Raw genomic sequence first — 17,617 nt, 5'->3', positions numbered from 1 at the left:
AAAAAGAAAATCCTTCATGAAGTTATTTAATGTAACTCTCTCCTCCAGATTTTTAATTCCAGTTTTGAAAGTTTAAACTGTTTAAAGTGATTTATCAGATAGACATTTCTAAGTATTCTCTGACCAATATAAGTACTTCCTCATGAGTGTTTCAACAAAGCTCTTATCTTTCCATCAAAAAAATAAATTACAAAACCTTACCTGACTTTTGATTATTTTTAAATTAGACCTAATGCCATCTTTAGCTTTTATTACTGTACAGTGAAATAGCAATTATTCTGAAATTATTTTATTATATAATAGCCTCCCACATATTCTATTTAAATACCTATTAATGAATTCTTTTAATATGCCAAACATTGAATTTGTATTTTTGGGTTCTCTCATTGAAATAGCATAGATACAAGTTTTTCATTGACAGTAATACCATGTCTTCAAGGTACTGGCATAATACAATTAATTCATGTATCTCAAAAAAGAAGTGGGGAAAATATAATCTTTCACATTACTTACACCATTGTTACTGACCCGTTATTTACATAAACCTTTCCTGAGGTGTCATTTCACTACTGTTCCTGATGATTTGTGAGCTTATTAGATTTCCTGCTTCCCTCCAAAGTTCACAATATTCGACATTTAGACAGGAGGACGAGATACATTTCCCTGGAACTGTCAGACAAATCTCATTGTTGGAATATGGCCTGAATAGTGATTCACCCGCAAATGAAAGCTTACAGTTTAATATAACACCACCTAGTAAGAGACATGGATTAATTCTTGTATGATCACATAATAAAAAAAGCAATCAGAAATTCACTTTATGTCATTACAATAAGGATTCATCATGCTTTTCAATTCAAAACCATCACAGGCCTCATAAATTTGCTGGGGTTTAAATCTAATGCCAGAATTCCAGTGCATTTTTATCCCTTCACTGGAAGAATATGATTCCAGGAAGTCTTTTCTCTCTCCCCCTCCACTCTGCTCTCCCCTACTTGATTGAATTATTCAGCTAGATGAATTTAACTATGTCACATAACAGGATGGGTGGGAAAAAAACCAACACAGCTACCCCAAACCACACAGTTATGTCAATAAATATCAGTAAACATCCTAAGAGATGCAGCTCACATCCATTTTCTTGCTACTCCAGCATATTTCAGTTGAGGAATTTGTATAAATTAACAGGGCCAAAAATGCTTTTGGGTAGTGTAAGGTACATTCTCCTTGAAATATATATGACTCATGCTAACTCAATGAATGCTTTCCCCCATAAATGAGGTCTTTATTCTTTTCATTTCCCTAAAAGAAATCAGAATTACAGCCATCTTGTATTAACTTTTTTCTTCCTTGCAACATGTTAGGGATATTTGTCTTGCCACTAGACAGACTGGGGCAAGATCAATGGAGAAGTTGTTTAATCCAGTCCCTCTCTGCCTTTTCCTGGTCAACCACTAAGAACAGACTTAAAGGTTCAGAAAATAAAATCCTATCTCCATGAATAGTCAGAGAAAACCAAGGATCAATCCTTCTCATCCAAGTGTTTTCTCATTGCAATATTTTAACTTTTAAATCCCATTCTCCTTTGCACTTCTACTTTTCATAATTTCACTGATTAGGCCAAGATGTTCCAATATAGTCCCTGGATCAGTTTTAATGTACTTAGCCCTTTAGATTCTGGACAAAAATATGTCATTCATATTGCTTATCATCTAAATAACCCCCTGAAAACAGCTTTTTAAATCTTCATCACCCTGATCAAGCATGACAGACACTCTCTTCTACAAATGACATTACAAAAATTCCTTGTACAGACTGTCTCTTTCTCAGCTCTGTTTTAAGCTGAATTAATTGTTGTGGTTTTATTCCACCTGGCATTCTAGCCTTTTCTTTCCTCATTCTCTTTATTGCAGCAATGTTTACAAGCCACCAAGGACAAGCATTAATAAAGTAGAGATTGTTTTTAACAGTAGTAATATAAACCAAGATCAGAGCACATTTAATTGCATTCTCAGGAAGAGAGATCTTGGTAGATCTGTAAAGACATGGCATGACAGCATTACAGCTTCAAAACTACATCACCAAAAACAAATAGCAAACTTTTTTCTACTGACTATAATATATCAGATGCACCATAAACCCACTAAGAAAAAGATATGAAAAAAAATCAAGATTCATCTGCTACAAATAGTTATGATGATGGGATGGATATGCAGAAAGTTGGGATCTATTTTAAACCTCAGTAATTACACACTAGTTTTGAAAAATACTCAAAGGAAAGGATCAGTTTTTTCAGAAAATTATAAACACAAAAATACTTTTTCAGGAGTGGTGTAAGAAGAATATGGTCTGTTTTCTTATAGTCTGCCTCTAAACTCAAAAACTCTCCCAAGTCATCTACTCCAATCCATTCTAAATGGTTGGCTAGTGAATCAGATATATTTAATGAGAAGATATTAGTTCTGAGTATCCACTAAAATTTGAAAATTGAAAATATCATTATGGGTAACTGCAAAAGACTAAGCCACCCGAGCACCAATAAAGAACACAACACTAGCTAGGAATATAAGTAAAACAGAATTTGGAATCTTGCATCTGCAAATCACAAGTTAAATATAAATTGGATTGAAGGACAATGAGAGACAATTTGTCTCAGTTTCAGTCCTGGTGGAAAGTGGGCATTTATTAAAATCTTCATAATGTGCACCACTGACTATCTTACTTGAAGCGTCAGGAAGGGGACCTGTGACTGAAAAGGTCTGAGAAAAGATAAAATGAATCTTTTAGAATGCTTCCTATAGAAACTGAGCACAATGGCAGGGCAATGCACCGAGCTATACAAGTTTTGTGGGCAATACTAAAAATAATTTAAGAACAACTGCAGCAGAGCTGACTTTCCATTGTATATATTTTGATGCTAATCTTATGTAATACATTTGGTGCTGATCAGCATTACAAAGATCAGTGCTCTAAAAATATCTGAACATGACAGATAGATAGATAGTCTTCAGCCTGTATCTCCATCCATTACATTCACTAAAAATAGAATATTAAATTACAGAAGGGTTTGGTTGCACCGACATGCAAAAAGGTGTCATCTGAGTTGGTTCAAAGAAATACTTGGCTACTTGAAGAAAGGGTTGAACACTAAAGAGTTAATATCCAAAAGTTTTCTTGCACCCATCCAGTAGTATTTTAAGTTGGCAATTAGCCACAATGTCACAGACAACTGTACTCTTTTCAAGGTTTAAAACTCTCAAATGCTATATGAAAATAAGTCAAGTACAGCTGACAAGCACTGCAGATAGAAAAACATGTTTTGGAAAGCATATATTTTGAAGCTCTGGGAATCTAAGAAAATCTTAAGGCCAAAAGCAATATTACTACAGAAAAAAATCACATCTCCTAACTTTTGCCCTAGAGATTTTTTTACAGCAGAAGGAAGTACAAATTCCAGATGCAAGAAAAAATTACTCCAATCTGTCAGCATTTTAAGCTTCCTCTTGAAGAGATTTTGCATCTTGCTCTTGTTCAGTCTCAGTCATTTACTGGCTACACCCATAGCATAATAAATTAAAGGGTGCCAGGAAAGGTCCCTGGATGTGGCACGGGATTGTCAGTACTGCTGAGCTGGCAGGACACTCATTAGTTCTTGGCCTGGGCCAGCTCCTGCCCTCCCCAGCCTCCAGCTGCAGCTCAGGAGAGGCAATCCTGCAGACACTATTGCAGGAGGGCTCTGGCAACCGGGCACTGCTTTGGGGAAGGGGAGCCCTCCCCAGGGAGGCATTGCCTGGCCCCACTGTCCACAGTGCCCTGGGGTGGTTCTGGCAACCCTCTGCTCCCTCGAACAGACATCACTGTTCCCCTCCCATCTCACAGGGATGTTTGCAGCTGGGATGGCAGATTAAGTCCTGAGCGTCAGCCACAAACCCTTACTGACCTTGTGCTCTGAAGGGAGAGAGGCAGACACTGACACAAACACCAGGGTGACAATGGAGCAATTCAATACACAGCCCTGCTGCAGCAAAAGCAAACACGTCTTGCTGACCCCTGAAGTGGACCAGCACTGATCAGAACAAGTCTCCATGATATAAATTTGCCTTCACACAGATGAGACCAAGCTCATTTACTTACTTACATTTACTGTTCTGAGGACAGTTACTTGTTTTCAACTCCCATACTCCCTTTGAAAAGCAAACCCAGACCATCTGGGGACAAGCAGTCAGTGACTGGGATATGCATGTACATAGTGCTTGCCTCTGAAGAAGAGGTTGACACAACAATGAATTGTTACACTTTGCTACTTCTGCTTTTTTGTGGTATTTACTTTCTTAAATTATAATGCACTAAAAAAAATCTGTCATCAAGCACATGCTTCTCATCATTATGACAGATAATAATACTTTACAATAACACTGTCCTAGTTACACAATCTAGTACCATTCAACTGAAAAGTAGATCTCAGTAAACCCTCAGAAATCTAGAAATAATGTATATTAACTTTAATCACAGAACTTTTATGTTAGAGTCACTTTACATTTAGACATTAAGCCAGTTAAATATTCAGACTTGTTTCACAACATCTGAAATCCAGTTTCACCATTGTATTTAAAAACAAGATCAGGCTAAATCAAAGCTTCCCAGTTATTTCCCAAGAAACCTTTTGTGCCACTGTATTAGTGCTCATATCCACTGCTCCAGTGCTCTGCAAATGATGCACATTCTAGAACCATGCATAACATTATATAACTCAAATATTTACTCAAGTAAATATAAATAAATCTCAATATACTACTGAGATCCAGGACAGTGAGAAAGAGACTGCCTACTCTGTATCACAGATACCGTCAGCTGATGCTGACTTTTCCCTCAAAACAATCCAGAATCTCAGAATGTCATTCACCCAGGAAAATCCTCACAAATGTTCTTATGTCTGAAGTGTACAGTCATCCACACTTTTGGGATCAGAATAACAAATTCTCTCTCATTTTGCCTCATGGCATGTCCAGTAGTAGAGGTCACCAATAGGTGTTTCAATATCCTGCTCTTTGAGGATATGTGACAACTATTTGAACCTTGGTGCAGTGACTCTAATTTTTGAGACACTTATGTATTCTCTTTAATCTCAAAATTTGCTTTTATTACTGGGTTTTTAGCATTTTAACTTTGAAACACGTAAAATACACCATGGATTGTCTTATGTTTTCTTAAGAAGACTGGGAAAGAATTCTTCAGAATGACAGGAAGGACTGTGCTCTCTGCATAGTGCTTAAAAATTTCCAAGTGGCAAACGTGATAATCACAAACACCACAGCCACTGCCCAGGCTAAAATGCTGATGAGAAGCCAAGCCTCTACCTTGAGCTCTAAAGAACAGTTTAGTAGCTGAGGGAAAGGTGAGCAGCTCTCTCAGAGCACTGCCCTCAGCCTGTATTTCGGACCTCTGCCTCATTCATCAGCTTTGTGAGATATGTACCATCAGTTCAACCACACTGAGTTAAGAGAATAAAAAAATAACTCAGATTCTCTACTCCTTCCTCCCTCATTACACCCACTCTCCATCTCCACCTTTTCAGGGCTTCCTCTCCATGATTGCTTACAAGTCTGACTGTGGGAAAGATCTCCATTATATCATCTGCCTGTAGCCTCTTGTCTGCTGGAAAGATCCCTTTTTTTAGATACACTTATTACTCAAAAAATACAATATTCCATATTTAGGAAACACTCCAATTACAGGCGATCACAGCTCTACTGATTTTAGCCTTTTCTACCCAAATCTTAGAAAAAAATCTGCCTAGTTCAGTATGGCCATGCAGGTTTTTATTTTGTCTGTACTTTAAGCAGACATGAACTTTCTCTGCTTGTGCTCCGGGCTGAGTGACTGTGTATTTCAGCAAGGTGCCACAGCTGAACTGGTCAGTATGGACTGGAGTGGAGCTAAAATGTGCTCTGCCATCTGGCAACACAGTAGAGTGAGTTTGTGTCTGCCTAAATCATGTAAGCACACCATCTCCTCATATAGAAATGTTTTTAAAATAGTTTAATCCACTAGAATTTGCCAGCATCATCGCCCCCACCTGCTCTGAAAAGCGAGCGGGCAACCTCATTTTTACAATCCTGCCTCTGCAAATGACTCTTTGCTTGTTTATTGGCCAAAGAACAATAACGTGGTCTCTGAGGATGTCTCTAGTGATGCCCTGTGGTGGGAGGAGTCAGCAAGACAGCCTCCATCAGACGAGGCAGGAAGGATTGCTCTGGGACTCTGATCAAAATTAATAAGATATTCTGACAGGATGACTGTAACTCTGGGGAGGAAACTGGCAAAGGTCTCCAGGTTCACAAAGTAGGAGAATCACACCTTCTCTAAACAACTGCATCTTCATGTTCGCAGCACAACACATTTCAGCTATGTGCACTTGGTGGGTGTGTTAGTGTATTTCAATCCACCCACATGACAAGCTGAATAGAAACAGCACAAAAGTAAGAGAACATACAGTACGTACGTTCAGGTAACTGAAATCATCATTCTTGAACCAGAAAGAATGAAACAAAAGCCCCAACAATGAGTATTGTTTCAAACAGTCCTGTGCTGGGAAGGGAATAGACTAGAGGACCAAGGAGTGTTCTTCTATATTCAGTCTATATGGACAACAGATCTTGCAATTTATTTTTCTGCTTGTTGGCAAAATTAGACATCTTGTAAACTTCCAGAGCTTTAACCCTCAATGTTTCATGACTTCTCTATGAACAGCAAACAAAAATACAGTGATTGTGAAGTTGCAACGAAAGGATTTTTAATTGTAAGAGAAACCACAACATTTCAATTACATTCAAAGTTCAGCTCAGTAAATGACAAAATTACAGGTAATCAACCGGGAAAACACAGTTTTGTTTCACTTTCAATCACTAGAGTACCATCTTTTTAATTTGCTATAAATAAATGAGCATTCTGATATAAAGTAGCATATTAACAAAACCAAACATGAACTCAAAAGACTGCAGTCAATGAGGCATCTTTTCAAAAAATTAACAGCCCAAGTCTGTTCCCTCATTATGGAAGATAACTGCACAGTATTACTCTAGAGCAGTGGTCTTTGAAGTGGGGCACATGCACCACAAGGATTAGGCAAGACAAAATGGGGTGCGTGACAAAAATATCAGAATTTCAACAGTACATGTATAAAAGTTATAAATAAACAAGTACACATATAATGAGAGTGCACGCTCAAGAAGTTTATATTGCTAGGAATGCATAACCAAAAATCTTAAGATCACTGCACTAGAGGATGCTGCCACCCAATTACTGCCATGTCAAAGGCATTTAATAAAGATGTGGGTGAGTTTTAAGTTCTCTTTTACACTTCTCAACTATCAGTTACACAAATGTGTAAAACTATCTCTAGAAAGCGAATTTATGAGCCCCTATCTTTTGTTAAGATTCTCATAAACACTCCGAATTACTCAACTTTTTTTTTTTTTCAGGAAACGCAACTTATTGCCTTCTCACAAATCCCTTCCCTTCACTGTACTTATTGTAAGTATTTGATGAAAGAGCTAATCTTCCTGATGTGGCCAGTTAAACAAGAACACAACACATTGTGTGTATCAATCAAGACAGATGATTAAAGGTATTTGCAAATGGGAATGGATGACTCCTCTGGATCCGAATAGAGGAGAAAAGTTGGGGGTTTTTTCATCTAGGCTGCTTCACTTGCAGGAAAAATTGGCCAGTGAACAAAATCTGGCTCAGTAAATAGACCTTTTGTTAAAATTTATGCACTAGATTACAAGGTGCAAATGGAGAAAAGGAAAATTTTGTTCTTATCCAAAACACGATGGTCAGATTTGTTAATATCTTTTCCAATCTGGAATGAGAAGGATGTGGAAATAGTGACTAAAAAGAAATCTGGTGGTGTCTGTAATCATGAAGATGTCTGGCCTATCTGTTTTAAGGAAAACATGAATAAAAAGAAACAAAATTATAAAGGCACAGAGAAAACACACCAAGCAGCCTTTCTCAGCATCACAAAACACAGGATGGATAGTGAAAATGAAAGCTAATACTCTTAAATTAACAGAAATATTTTTTAAATCTAGTGCAATGTCTAATTATCTATTCAAACTCTGTACAGTAAGAACATCTGCAATTACACTGAGTGAAATTAGGACAATAATTCTGAACGCTGCACGACATACACCAACCACATCAAGCATCAGCAAGGGATTGACTAAAGATTCACCTTACAGCAGAATATATCTACATACTGCTGCTTCCAGAGATTATCTTCTCTGAACTGGTTAATAAAAGCACAGGTCTCAGGTGCAGCAAGTTCGTGATGTGGGGAAGGATGAAAAGGGTACAAAGCCACAAGTAACACAAACAAATGTTTTGGATTTACAGGAAGAGGCCATTTAATCTTAGTTTTTGCTTTAGGACTGTATGTATAGACTGATAGATGCTGCTTTCACTCAAAGGTAAAGCCTTTGAATCTTGAGTAACATTTTTCTTGTTATTTGTCTATTTAAGAATACCTGGTGAAACAGCAATGAAATCTCACTGAGTTCCTTGTTTTGTGAAACTGAGGAAATAAAACCCCTGACATCAGAATGTCTCAGCCTTTTTAGAACTGCACATTTGAGCTTCTTCACCTTTAAAATATACCTGCAATATTACGACATAAAAAAAAAATTACATTTTAAAGTCTCCTGCCCCCATCTTCCTTCACTGAGAATTTTGAGATGGTTTTGTTTACTTTTAATTTGGAAGAGAACTCAATTTCAAATTCATCCAGGAAATTAAATTTCCATCTCTAGCACTGCTCTACTACAGCTATCAGACATGGAGCATCGGAGCGGAAATGTTCCATGGTCCTTCTCAGCTTTAGAGAGGAGGACTATTGTTGACTCCAAGCTATTGTGGGAGGCTGGATTGCAAGATTGAATTAAGATTGCATTCTTGGCTAAACCACTAAAACATAATGAAACAGTGCTGTCTGACAGAGCTCCTATTCCACACGTGGTGCACATTTCAAGCTCAATCTGTCTGCCCAAAAATAGGCACCAAAAAAAGGCTAAGTTGTTCTAGATTATATCCAGAGGGCTGGCAAGCATGGCACAGGACAAGTGAGAGAGCCATGCCCTGCTGGAGAGGCAGCTGGAGGCTAGGAATGATATTTCAGCACTTCAAAGATGACTCTGACATATCTTAGCAACTGTGTTGAGCACTTCTGGGTTTTAAATTTGTAATGTCTTATCAGCAAGGAAAGAAAGAAGTTTTAAAAAAGGGTAGCTGTGCAATACTCTTAATATTAATTTAAAACTTGTAGGTATGTGCTTCAAGGACATTGATTTTCATCCTGCTAGCTTGGCCAATCCCATCACTTAGCTTTTCAGTGTTTCAAGTTTGCATTTTCAGTTGTCAGATTCAAGAAGTTCAAGGGCTCATATTCCTTCCTTCCTCCTACATTCTTTTACTTTAAGGTTAGCTAACACAAAGCCGCAAATCATATATTATCAGCTTATTTCTAAGTATCTTGCTTTTTTCAGTGTTTCTTAAAGAATTTCCCAGCTGTCTGATCACAAAAGAACATTCACTTCCAAAGAATCCGCTGGCCAAACTCTAACAGGGACGATGAGCACAACCCTGATACTTTCACAGTCACAGCTGAAAGATCTCTTTTTTTTCCAGTTGAATGCCACTATTTGATATTACATGACATATAGACAACAATGTATTTTTTTTACCTATGATGACTGTCACAACCTCCTAAAAATCCTCATTTCTGTCATACGCAAATTTCATTCTGAAAATATGAAGCTATGATTTGGTATCTTTAAAAGCAGATCCAACTTAAGCACTATGCTTTAAATAGCTAACAAAATAATGCTAACATTTGTTTTTATTTTAAAATTTAAAATATTCGTTATGGTCTTCATCTCTGCTTCACCTAAATGTGCAAATTTACAAGACAATTCATCCAACAGACAAGGTAAACAAAATATGTGTTACTGAATTGCAATCTTTTCAAAGCTATTCTGAGATAGCAGAAATGTAAAAGGTAAACAGAAACAACACTAACTAAATTGCTGCAATGTTTTGTAGCCAGTTGGAACAAAAAATATTAGAAAGCATCTTTCTTTTAAAAAGACACATAGTAAATGAATGCTACTGGAGTCTGAGTCTGCTGTCAGAATTAATGTTGTTTATTAAGTGAAAATCTTGTTTACAAATATAAGTAGTTAGTCATTTCTGGTGGGTCTGCATATTGCAAAAATTTATTTTCATCTCTTCATAAGAAAACTGTTATAATTTCAGCAACAGTTCTTATGAGAAAATTGTTCATCTGAAATTTTTTTTTGTATGATGACATAATTCACTGTGCTATCCATAGGCATTCTGGAGGCTCTTACCAAAAGGATAAGGCTTTGGGGATCCTTCTTCTATTCAGGTTAACACTAGATACCACTGCATGGTAAATTATTGGAAATATATGACAAATGCAAACAAATCAAAGGTCAGTTAAATATACGTCAAATAATAAATATATGGAAAAAAAAATCTCAGATTTCTTGCAAGTTATAAAAAAATTATATTTGAATAGTCCAGATTTTAATACCATAAAGCTGCTGTATCATATAACTGATGTAGTATCAAATCTTGGTTAATAAAGAACTTAATTTAAAGGTCATGATTTTGTTTAATGACAACTACAATTTTGAGTTTTTAAAAATTAATATGGCAAATTCAATTTGACGTTATACAGATAAATTTTACTGCTATCAATAGACTGAGTTTGTCCTAGGGCAGAATTTAAGTGATAACGTTCATAAATACAATGGAAAGCCCATTGGAAGGTTTTGTCTGTCAAGACTGTTTAACTGTTATGTTCTAAATCTACAAAAGCCAGGTCACTGTACATGAAAAAATGTTAGTTTTCAGAAATTTTAAATTACTTACAAGCTGCTCTGATTTTACACCAAAAAGCTGAATGGTCTTCGCCACATTTTTGGCCACAGCTAAACTCAGGTCTGGATCAACAGCAGCCACATTTAGCTCACTGGAAGCAAAGATTACAAATCTTAATTAACAACTAAACAGTGCTGTATTGAATGCTGTATTGAATCAATAAAGAACTAACTATGAATACAGAGTCACGCGGCACGTCAATTTAGAGAGAGTAACACATACAACCAAGTCTTTCCACGCACCGTAATTCAGTTTACAATTTAACAAGTCATTTGGGAATTTTATGTGCAGTGTTCCTATTCTAGTAAAAATGAGCAAAGTTTAGGAATGACACTTCAGTATGAAATCACTATTAGTAAGCCATTCAAAAATATTGACAGCAATTAACTACATTCAAGCTTTGGCAGCAGCCTTCAAACATTACAGGTGAATACACAGTCATTCAACTCTGGAATTACATGAGCTGTGCAGAAATACCCAGGGGATGCCTTAGCTTGACACAACTAATAAGCTGTGTTTTAGGCAATCCTTTATAGTAAAAGAGGCCCCCAAGGAATGACAGGGAACAAACGAAGAAGGAAAAGACTTTTAAATCACTTCCAGTGTTTTTTGTTCATGAACATCTCCAGATCTCCATCGGCTGGGGATGCATTCAAAGCTGCTCTGCCAAAGACAGGCAAGCACAAGAACCATCATTTTGCTAATGGTGAGTTTAACCTCTCTCAAGATCTGGAGAATCATTAGGCATCTCAACTAAGAAAAATCTTCTGTGAGAACTCTCTAGGGCCCCAAATATCATTAGCTGAAGGTTGCTCTGGAAAACTCAGCTGAAATTTCATGATTTTCACGTTGTTTTCCTTTCTCTTTTGCGAGGAGCAAAATATTATCAGTCACCACATCAACAGACGTTCTGAGCACCTGTAGCTCCCAGTCAGAAGTACTTTTTCAATATTTAATATTTTATACACACACACAAATACTGTGAATACTGCCCATCTTTTTTCAGACTTTATCAAACAGAGCAGTCGTTACCAAAACCTTATGAGGGAAAATCCACCACTGGTGATTTAGGTATCTCATTCTACAAATTCTACCTGGAATACTCATCTTTACCTATTATCTTGCTGTTTTACTCTAACACAGTATTTACACCAGATATTATCACTTCCAGCCAAGCAACTACTACTTCCCTTTGACACAGTCAGGATAATTAAGATACCAGATATTTACAGTATAGTTTCTCTTCCTGATCTTTTATAAGCTTAAACATTAAAACTTGTATTAAAATTTCATTTATTCCAGAAAAACAAAATACAGGAAATAAATAATAAAATATTTATTATAAATAATAATAAAGAGGTGTCTATCTTGCTATATTCAGCATTGGTGCAGCCTCACCTTGAACATCATGTCTAGTTCAAGGTCCCACAATTTAGGAAGAATGTGGTGTTATCTGAATGTGTCCAGAGGAGGGCAACAGATCAGGTGAAAGGACTGGAAGGAATGTCCTATGAGGGACAGCAAATGGTTTGGGCTTGTCCAGTTTGGAGAAAAGGAGAGGCAGCCTCATTGCCCTCCACAGCTTCCTAGGCAGGGGAAGTGGAGAGGGAGGTGCTGAGCACTCCTCCCCAGGATCCAGTGAGAGGAGGTGTGGGAATGGTCCAAAGCTGCATGAGGTGAGGCTCCAACTCAGCAGTAAGGAATCAATTCCTTAACAAGAGGGTGGTCAAACCCCGGAACAGGCTTCTTGGAAAAGGGTCAATGCCCCAAGCCTGTCACTATTTAAGAGGCACTTGGACAATGTCCTTAACATGTTTCAGCTTTTGAAGTGTTCATGCAGTTGGACTGGATTTATCGTTGTGGGCCCCTTCCAACTGAAATATTCTGTTCTACTGTGTGTTACTCTATTTTATCTTATCCTATCCTAAATTCTGACTTGATTTTTGCACTAATCTACTTTATAATTAAAGAGTAATCAACTATTTACTGCTAAGGAAGTCTCCTTTCTAGAACTGTAACTTATGAAAAAATACCTGTTGAGTATTACATTTACAATGCCTTATATGTGCATACCTGGCTATAGTTTTGATGATGCTGTCAAGCTCGTCAGAAGAGGGAGGATTCCGACCTCCAGGAGGAAAGACAAGATTGATGGGGTCAAACAGCCGAGACAAGGATTTTGACAGATAGGCAGCTTCATACTGTTGCAGTGAATCTTTCAAGGCCTTTTCTGGACTTTGCATATAAGAAAAAGTTATTACATTTTAAATTAAAATACACAATAGCATTAAATTGTTCCAGACATACAAACTTTGCAATACTGAACATTTTTTCCTTTCTGCTTTTTAAACATATGCATATGAAAAACAGTTTTCTGATAAGTCTCCCACTGACTGCTCAAGAACATATTTAAGTCAACACAATTCTCATATAAAATATTCATTTTATCTTACATAAGTCTGGAAGTCCTAATAGGCTTGATAAGTTTCAGTTTGATCTTTCTTATATCACTTAGATTATGTTTATTCTATGATGTATAAACTAAAAACTGTGAATCACAACAACTGAGCATTTGTCACACTCAAGTGATTGCAGTGTCATTAAGAGAAAGCTAATACTGTAATCACAATGCATACAAAACTGAATTTTCACCATTTTCCTATTTTTTTCACCCAAAGAGACAAAAAGATAGAACTTGTTCAAAAGTCAGAGACTTTGTGAAAGAGAAGACAACCCAACACTATTAGATATCTAGCTTAATGAAAAGTCTACAGCTCTAAAATAGTATTAAGGCAGTAACTACAAAAGGGGAAGAAAGCCTTTAAAATTCTCCTGCAGTGACAATTTGAATAACAGTAAGTTTAAAAAAATATTCTGTTTTCTTACAGGGTGCAAAGATTTATATTTTACAGTCTTACAGTTCATAATACATACTCATAATCTTCATTTTTTTGCATGAATATGTCCTGTGCATCTTCTTCCATTTGTTGTAGCTCAGCAAAAAGTTCAGTAGTTCCACTTGTGTTAAAATTCCTCTGAATATTTTGACTATATTGTTGGAGGCGTTTCCACAAGTCATTATAAAGCCTCAGTAATTTAGGGTATTCTCCTTCAAATGCTTGTTTCAAAAACATAGAGGCTGCAAAATAAAGCAGTAAGCAACACACAATGCTAAGTTCAAACTAATTTTTTATTCTTATAAACAACCTCTATCCTTGCAATTATATCAATGTTACACAATGTTATTCTAAGTTTAATATTAATAATGTAGTATTTATAATTAATTTCAAAGTGACATAATGATAATATTAAATGCACTTGACAAAGGATGTAAAGCACCAGTATAAAACCCACAATTGGAAGATTGCATATGAAAAACTTACTTTATTTTGTATAATAAATGTTTGGTATCAAACTTAATTATTATTATCATTCATTTAAGGCTGAAGTGTAATTGGAACTCTCTAAATCTAGAGATTTGCTAACAATATCTTGACGGAGGATAAGTGTGGGGCTGTGCAACTTTGAAGATAACAATTTAAAACAGACAAAGATAACTCCTATGAACCAAAGTCTTCAGAAATGTGATGAGGAAAGCATATGCTTCTATGAACTTCTTAAAACAAGGTAGTTAATATGCAATCCCTAAACTTGTCAAAGAATGGCAAAGCCAGCAGAAAAAACAGCATTATTTTCAGCCTTGAAAGGCTTGCCACAAGTAACAGGAAATGAAACAAATGTACAACTGCTTTAACAACTGTTAATCTTGATCTAACATCACTCATACTCTATAGATTTCCCATTACATTAGGAGATTAACACTGTTCCATTCATCTGTAGGTTTTTCAGGTTCCAGACATCTGCCCCATTTCAACCAGCCTGTGCTTTTGATTCAAATATATAATTTTGAATACTGGAGGATTCACATTTTTTATAAAACACAGAGTTATTTTAGGTCATGAAGTTATGTTTACAAAGCCTGTCCCAACCTCACAAAAGCAGATCATAATGTAATATCAAACCTTTTAAACTGCCATAAATTCCTATTTTTACACTATTTTTTCTGACATCTTGTCTTCCTCTGATTTATATGATCCAAAACCCGACAGATGTCAGTGGATTCAGTCACCAGAAATTTATGTTAAAAATGAACATTTTCATGTAGATGCCTCACTTCAATGAAAAAAATCTGTCTCCCCAAAACTCACCTGTAGCAAAATAAAAACATCATTCACATCGAAATCCCCCCATAGATGTTTATATAAAACACATTATTAAGAACTGTAAGTAATAAAACTGTTTTGAACAGCTGTTAGAAAAAGTACAGCTGAAAAATGTGAGAGTTCCCTCAGTTCTGTAGTGTGGGCTGGTCCCATTAACTGATGTCATAATTTTACAATTTTAACCATGAGTGCTGGGAACAGGTAGCACGTGTTCAGTTTGAACACAGGAGGCTCAGGGTATGTACCTGCTGCTCTTAAAGCAATGTGTAAGGCAAAGAGTAAAATTAATATCTTTTAACACAAGATGCATACATTTTCTTTTGGGATCATCTAGTTACTTAGCAACCACTGAACATGAATCCACCAGCTAGTTCCTCAAAATTATACTGCTGCTATAAAGCCTGGAAGGACCAAATTTTGAAGGGCCAGTGCAATAGCTGAGATCACAAAGATAAATGCACATCTTATGCACTTCACCTCTATGTGCAAAAGATTAACTTTAAACACTCTATGTAAACGTGAAAGATGTATTTATGAAAGCCCCAAATTCACCTATGATCCAACTGCATGCTGCATTAGCATGTTCTGTAATAGAACTGTCTTATGTTAACACATGATTTATATTTAATATTTCTTGATTGTATCAGCTATTTACATATTACACATGTAGAGAAAATTGTGTTTAGTCAGAACACCAGCTGTTTATCTGTATTTATATAGGACAATTTTGAAGTAATTAAAATCCTGTTTATAATGGCATGCAAAAAATGGCTGAAATTTTTACAACCAATCAGTGTTTAACAAGAAAGGACTAAGAATTTATCTTTAGAATAGAATGACTAATTTTGAATTTCACAAATCCACTTGCTTTAGGAAGTATAATGTACCATTCCAAACATTTTTACCTCCACTACCATTTTACATTTTACCACTCAAAAAGTACTTTTTGTTATTAGAGAACAACTACTTAATGAAACAGAAAATATTTCTTTCTGAAAATTCAACCATAGTTTAGGAGCATTCTGTCTTGTTACAAAGCCAGAGATTTTAAACACACAGACTTTGTGCTGACTGAACCAATGCTGTAGTTCTGGTAGAGGAGATACCAAGGGCTTACTGAAAAGTGAGATTCAAAATAATTACAGAACACATTACAAATCATTTATACCGAATACTTACAGTCTGTTGCTGACTGAAACTGAGAGGAAAGTGTCTGGGTTACTGCAGTCCAAAATTTGTACAAAATATCAGACTGGCCATCCTGAGGGCAAGGGACAAAAGGAATACAAGTTTCAAAACATACTCTTTTCCAAGAATCTCAAGCAACACAAATGCTTCCAGTCAAGGCTGCTCCTCTTCACTGAGAATAAAAACAAAGTGAGTGAAATCTGAGAAGTTTCCCTCCAGTATGGAAAAAATAAAAAATACTTTAAAGAAGTATTGGAGAAAATAAAAATAAAAGCTTTAGTCTTGTCTTGAATTAAGTATTTTCCTCCAAGTCTGAGAGAAATGCTCCCAGCTCTCTAGGGGTGTGAGTGCAGCCCGAAGCAGCACATACACCTCAGGAGATGTGTTGGAAAATCTCTTTGCACTGCAGTGACCTTCCCATTCTGTGGGAGTTCTCGTGCTGGCTACACTATAGCAATTATTTATTATTTATCACCACGTGCTGGCAAATTCCAGCCAGGGACTAAACCCACTGCCTGCTGCACACAGAGCAGCTCGGGTTCCCAAAAACAAAAAACACACAAAAATACCATGGACCTCCCAGCTGACTCTTCACTGCCTGGTGCCAACAGGGCTTGCAGCCAGCAGTGGAAAGAAGGGAGCACACCAAAGGGAATGTGCAGGGACAGGCTCTGTCCCTACTGCCTCCAACATCTGGCACTTAGGGTCAAGCATTACAGCTGATTTTTGATCTCTGCTTAAGGAAGAAAGAAAACTTCCAGGAGATGAGGATAGGTACCCTCTCCTGCCTGCTACCTGGAGGACTGTTCAGTATTGTCATGGGAAGAGAAAACCCACTCTGAACACAACGATTTTCTTTCTTGCATGATGTACATGACATCCCTTCACCCTATTGCTGCATTAACCAGTTTGACCAAATCACTATTGAAATGATAACCAGAAAAGAAAAAAATGTCATTTTAACTTCTGCACTGCCCAGCAGTGGCACAAAAAGATGGAGATTATCTATTCTATTTAAGGTCTTGCTACTCCAAAATGAATTACTACTACTTAAGATGATAAAGGGAAAAAAAATGGTCTCTTTTCACTAGCAGTGGCAATAATGGGCAAAGCAATGAATAACTTTACAATGTCATTCATTAACAGGTACCACTGCATCCCTCTTGAAGATCTGTTCATTGAAAGACTGCAAGTTCAAGCTCAAGTTTCAGTTAAAAAAAATCTTGTTAAAGAATTAATAT

At 36.5% G+C, this 17,617-nt stretch overlaps 1 protein-coding gene across 1 annotated transcript in view; it reads right to left on the bottom strand.

Annotated features, from left to right (window-relative positions):
* Positions 1 to 17,617, bottom strand: part of COG5 (component of oligomeric golgi complex 5) — a 185,500-nt gene that overhangs the window by 29,165 nt on the left and 138,718 nt on the right. The window contains exons 11-14 of the mRNA XM_063396871.1: positions 16,368 to 16,449; positions 13,900 to 14,104; positions 13,039 to 13,200; positions 10,957 to 11,056 (exon numbers count right to left, since the gene is read on the bottom strand). Of these exons, the coding sequence (XP_063252941.1) occupies positions 10,957 to 11,056; positions 13,039 to 13,200; positions 13,900 to 14,104; positions 16,368 to 16,449 (549 nt within the window). The remainder of the gene's footprint in view (positions 1 to 10,956; positions 11,057 to 13,038; positions 13,201 to 13,899; positions 14,105 to 16,367; positions 16,450 to 17,617) is intronic.

Source organism: Prinia subflava, chromosome 4 (assembly GCF_021018805.1).
Source record: "Prinia subflava isolate CZ2003 ecotype Zambia chromosome 4, Cam_Psub_1.2, whole genome shotgun sequence".
In the NCBI taxonomy this organism is placed as follows: domain Eukaryota; kingdom Metazoa; phylum Chordata; class Aves; order Passeriformes; family Cisticolidae; genus Prinia; species Prinia subflava.
Note: the sequence above shows the minus strand (reverse complement) of the source record. Positions and strands in the feature narration are given on the sequence as shown.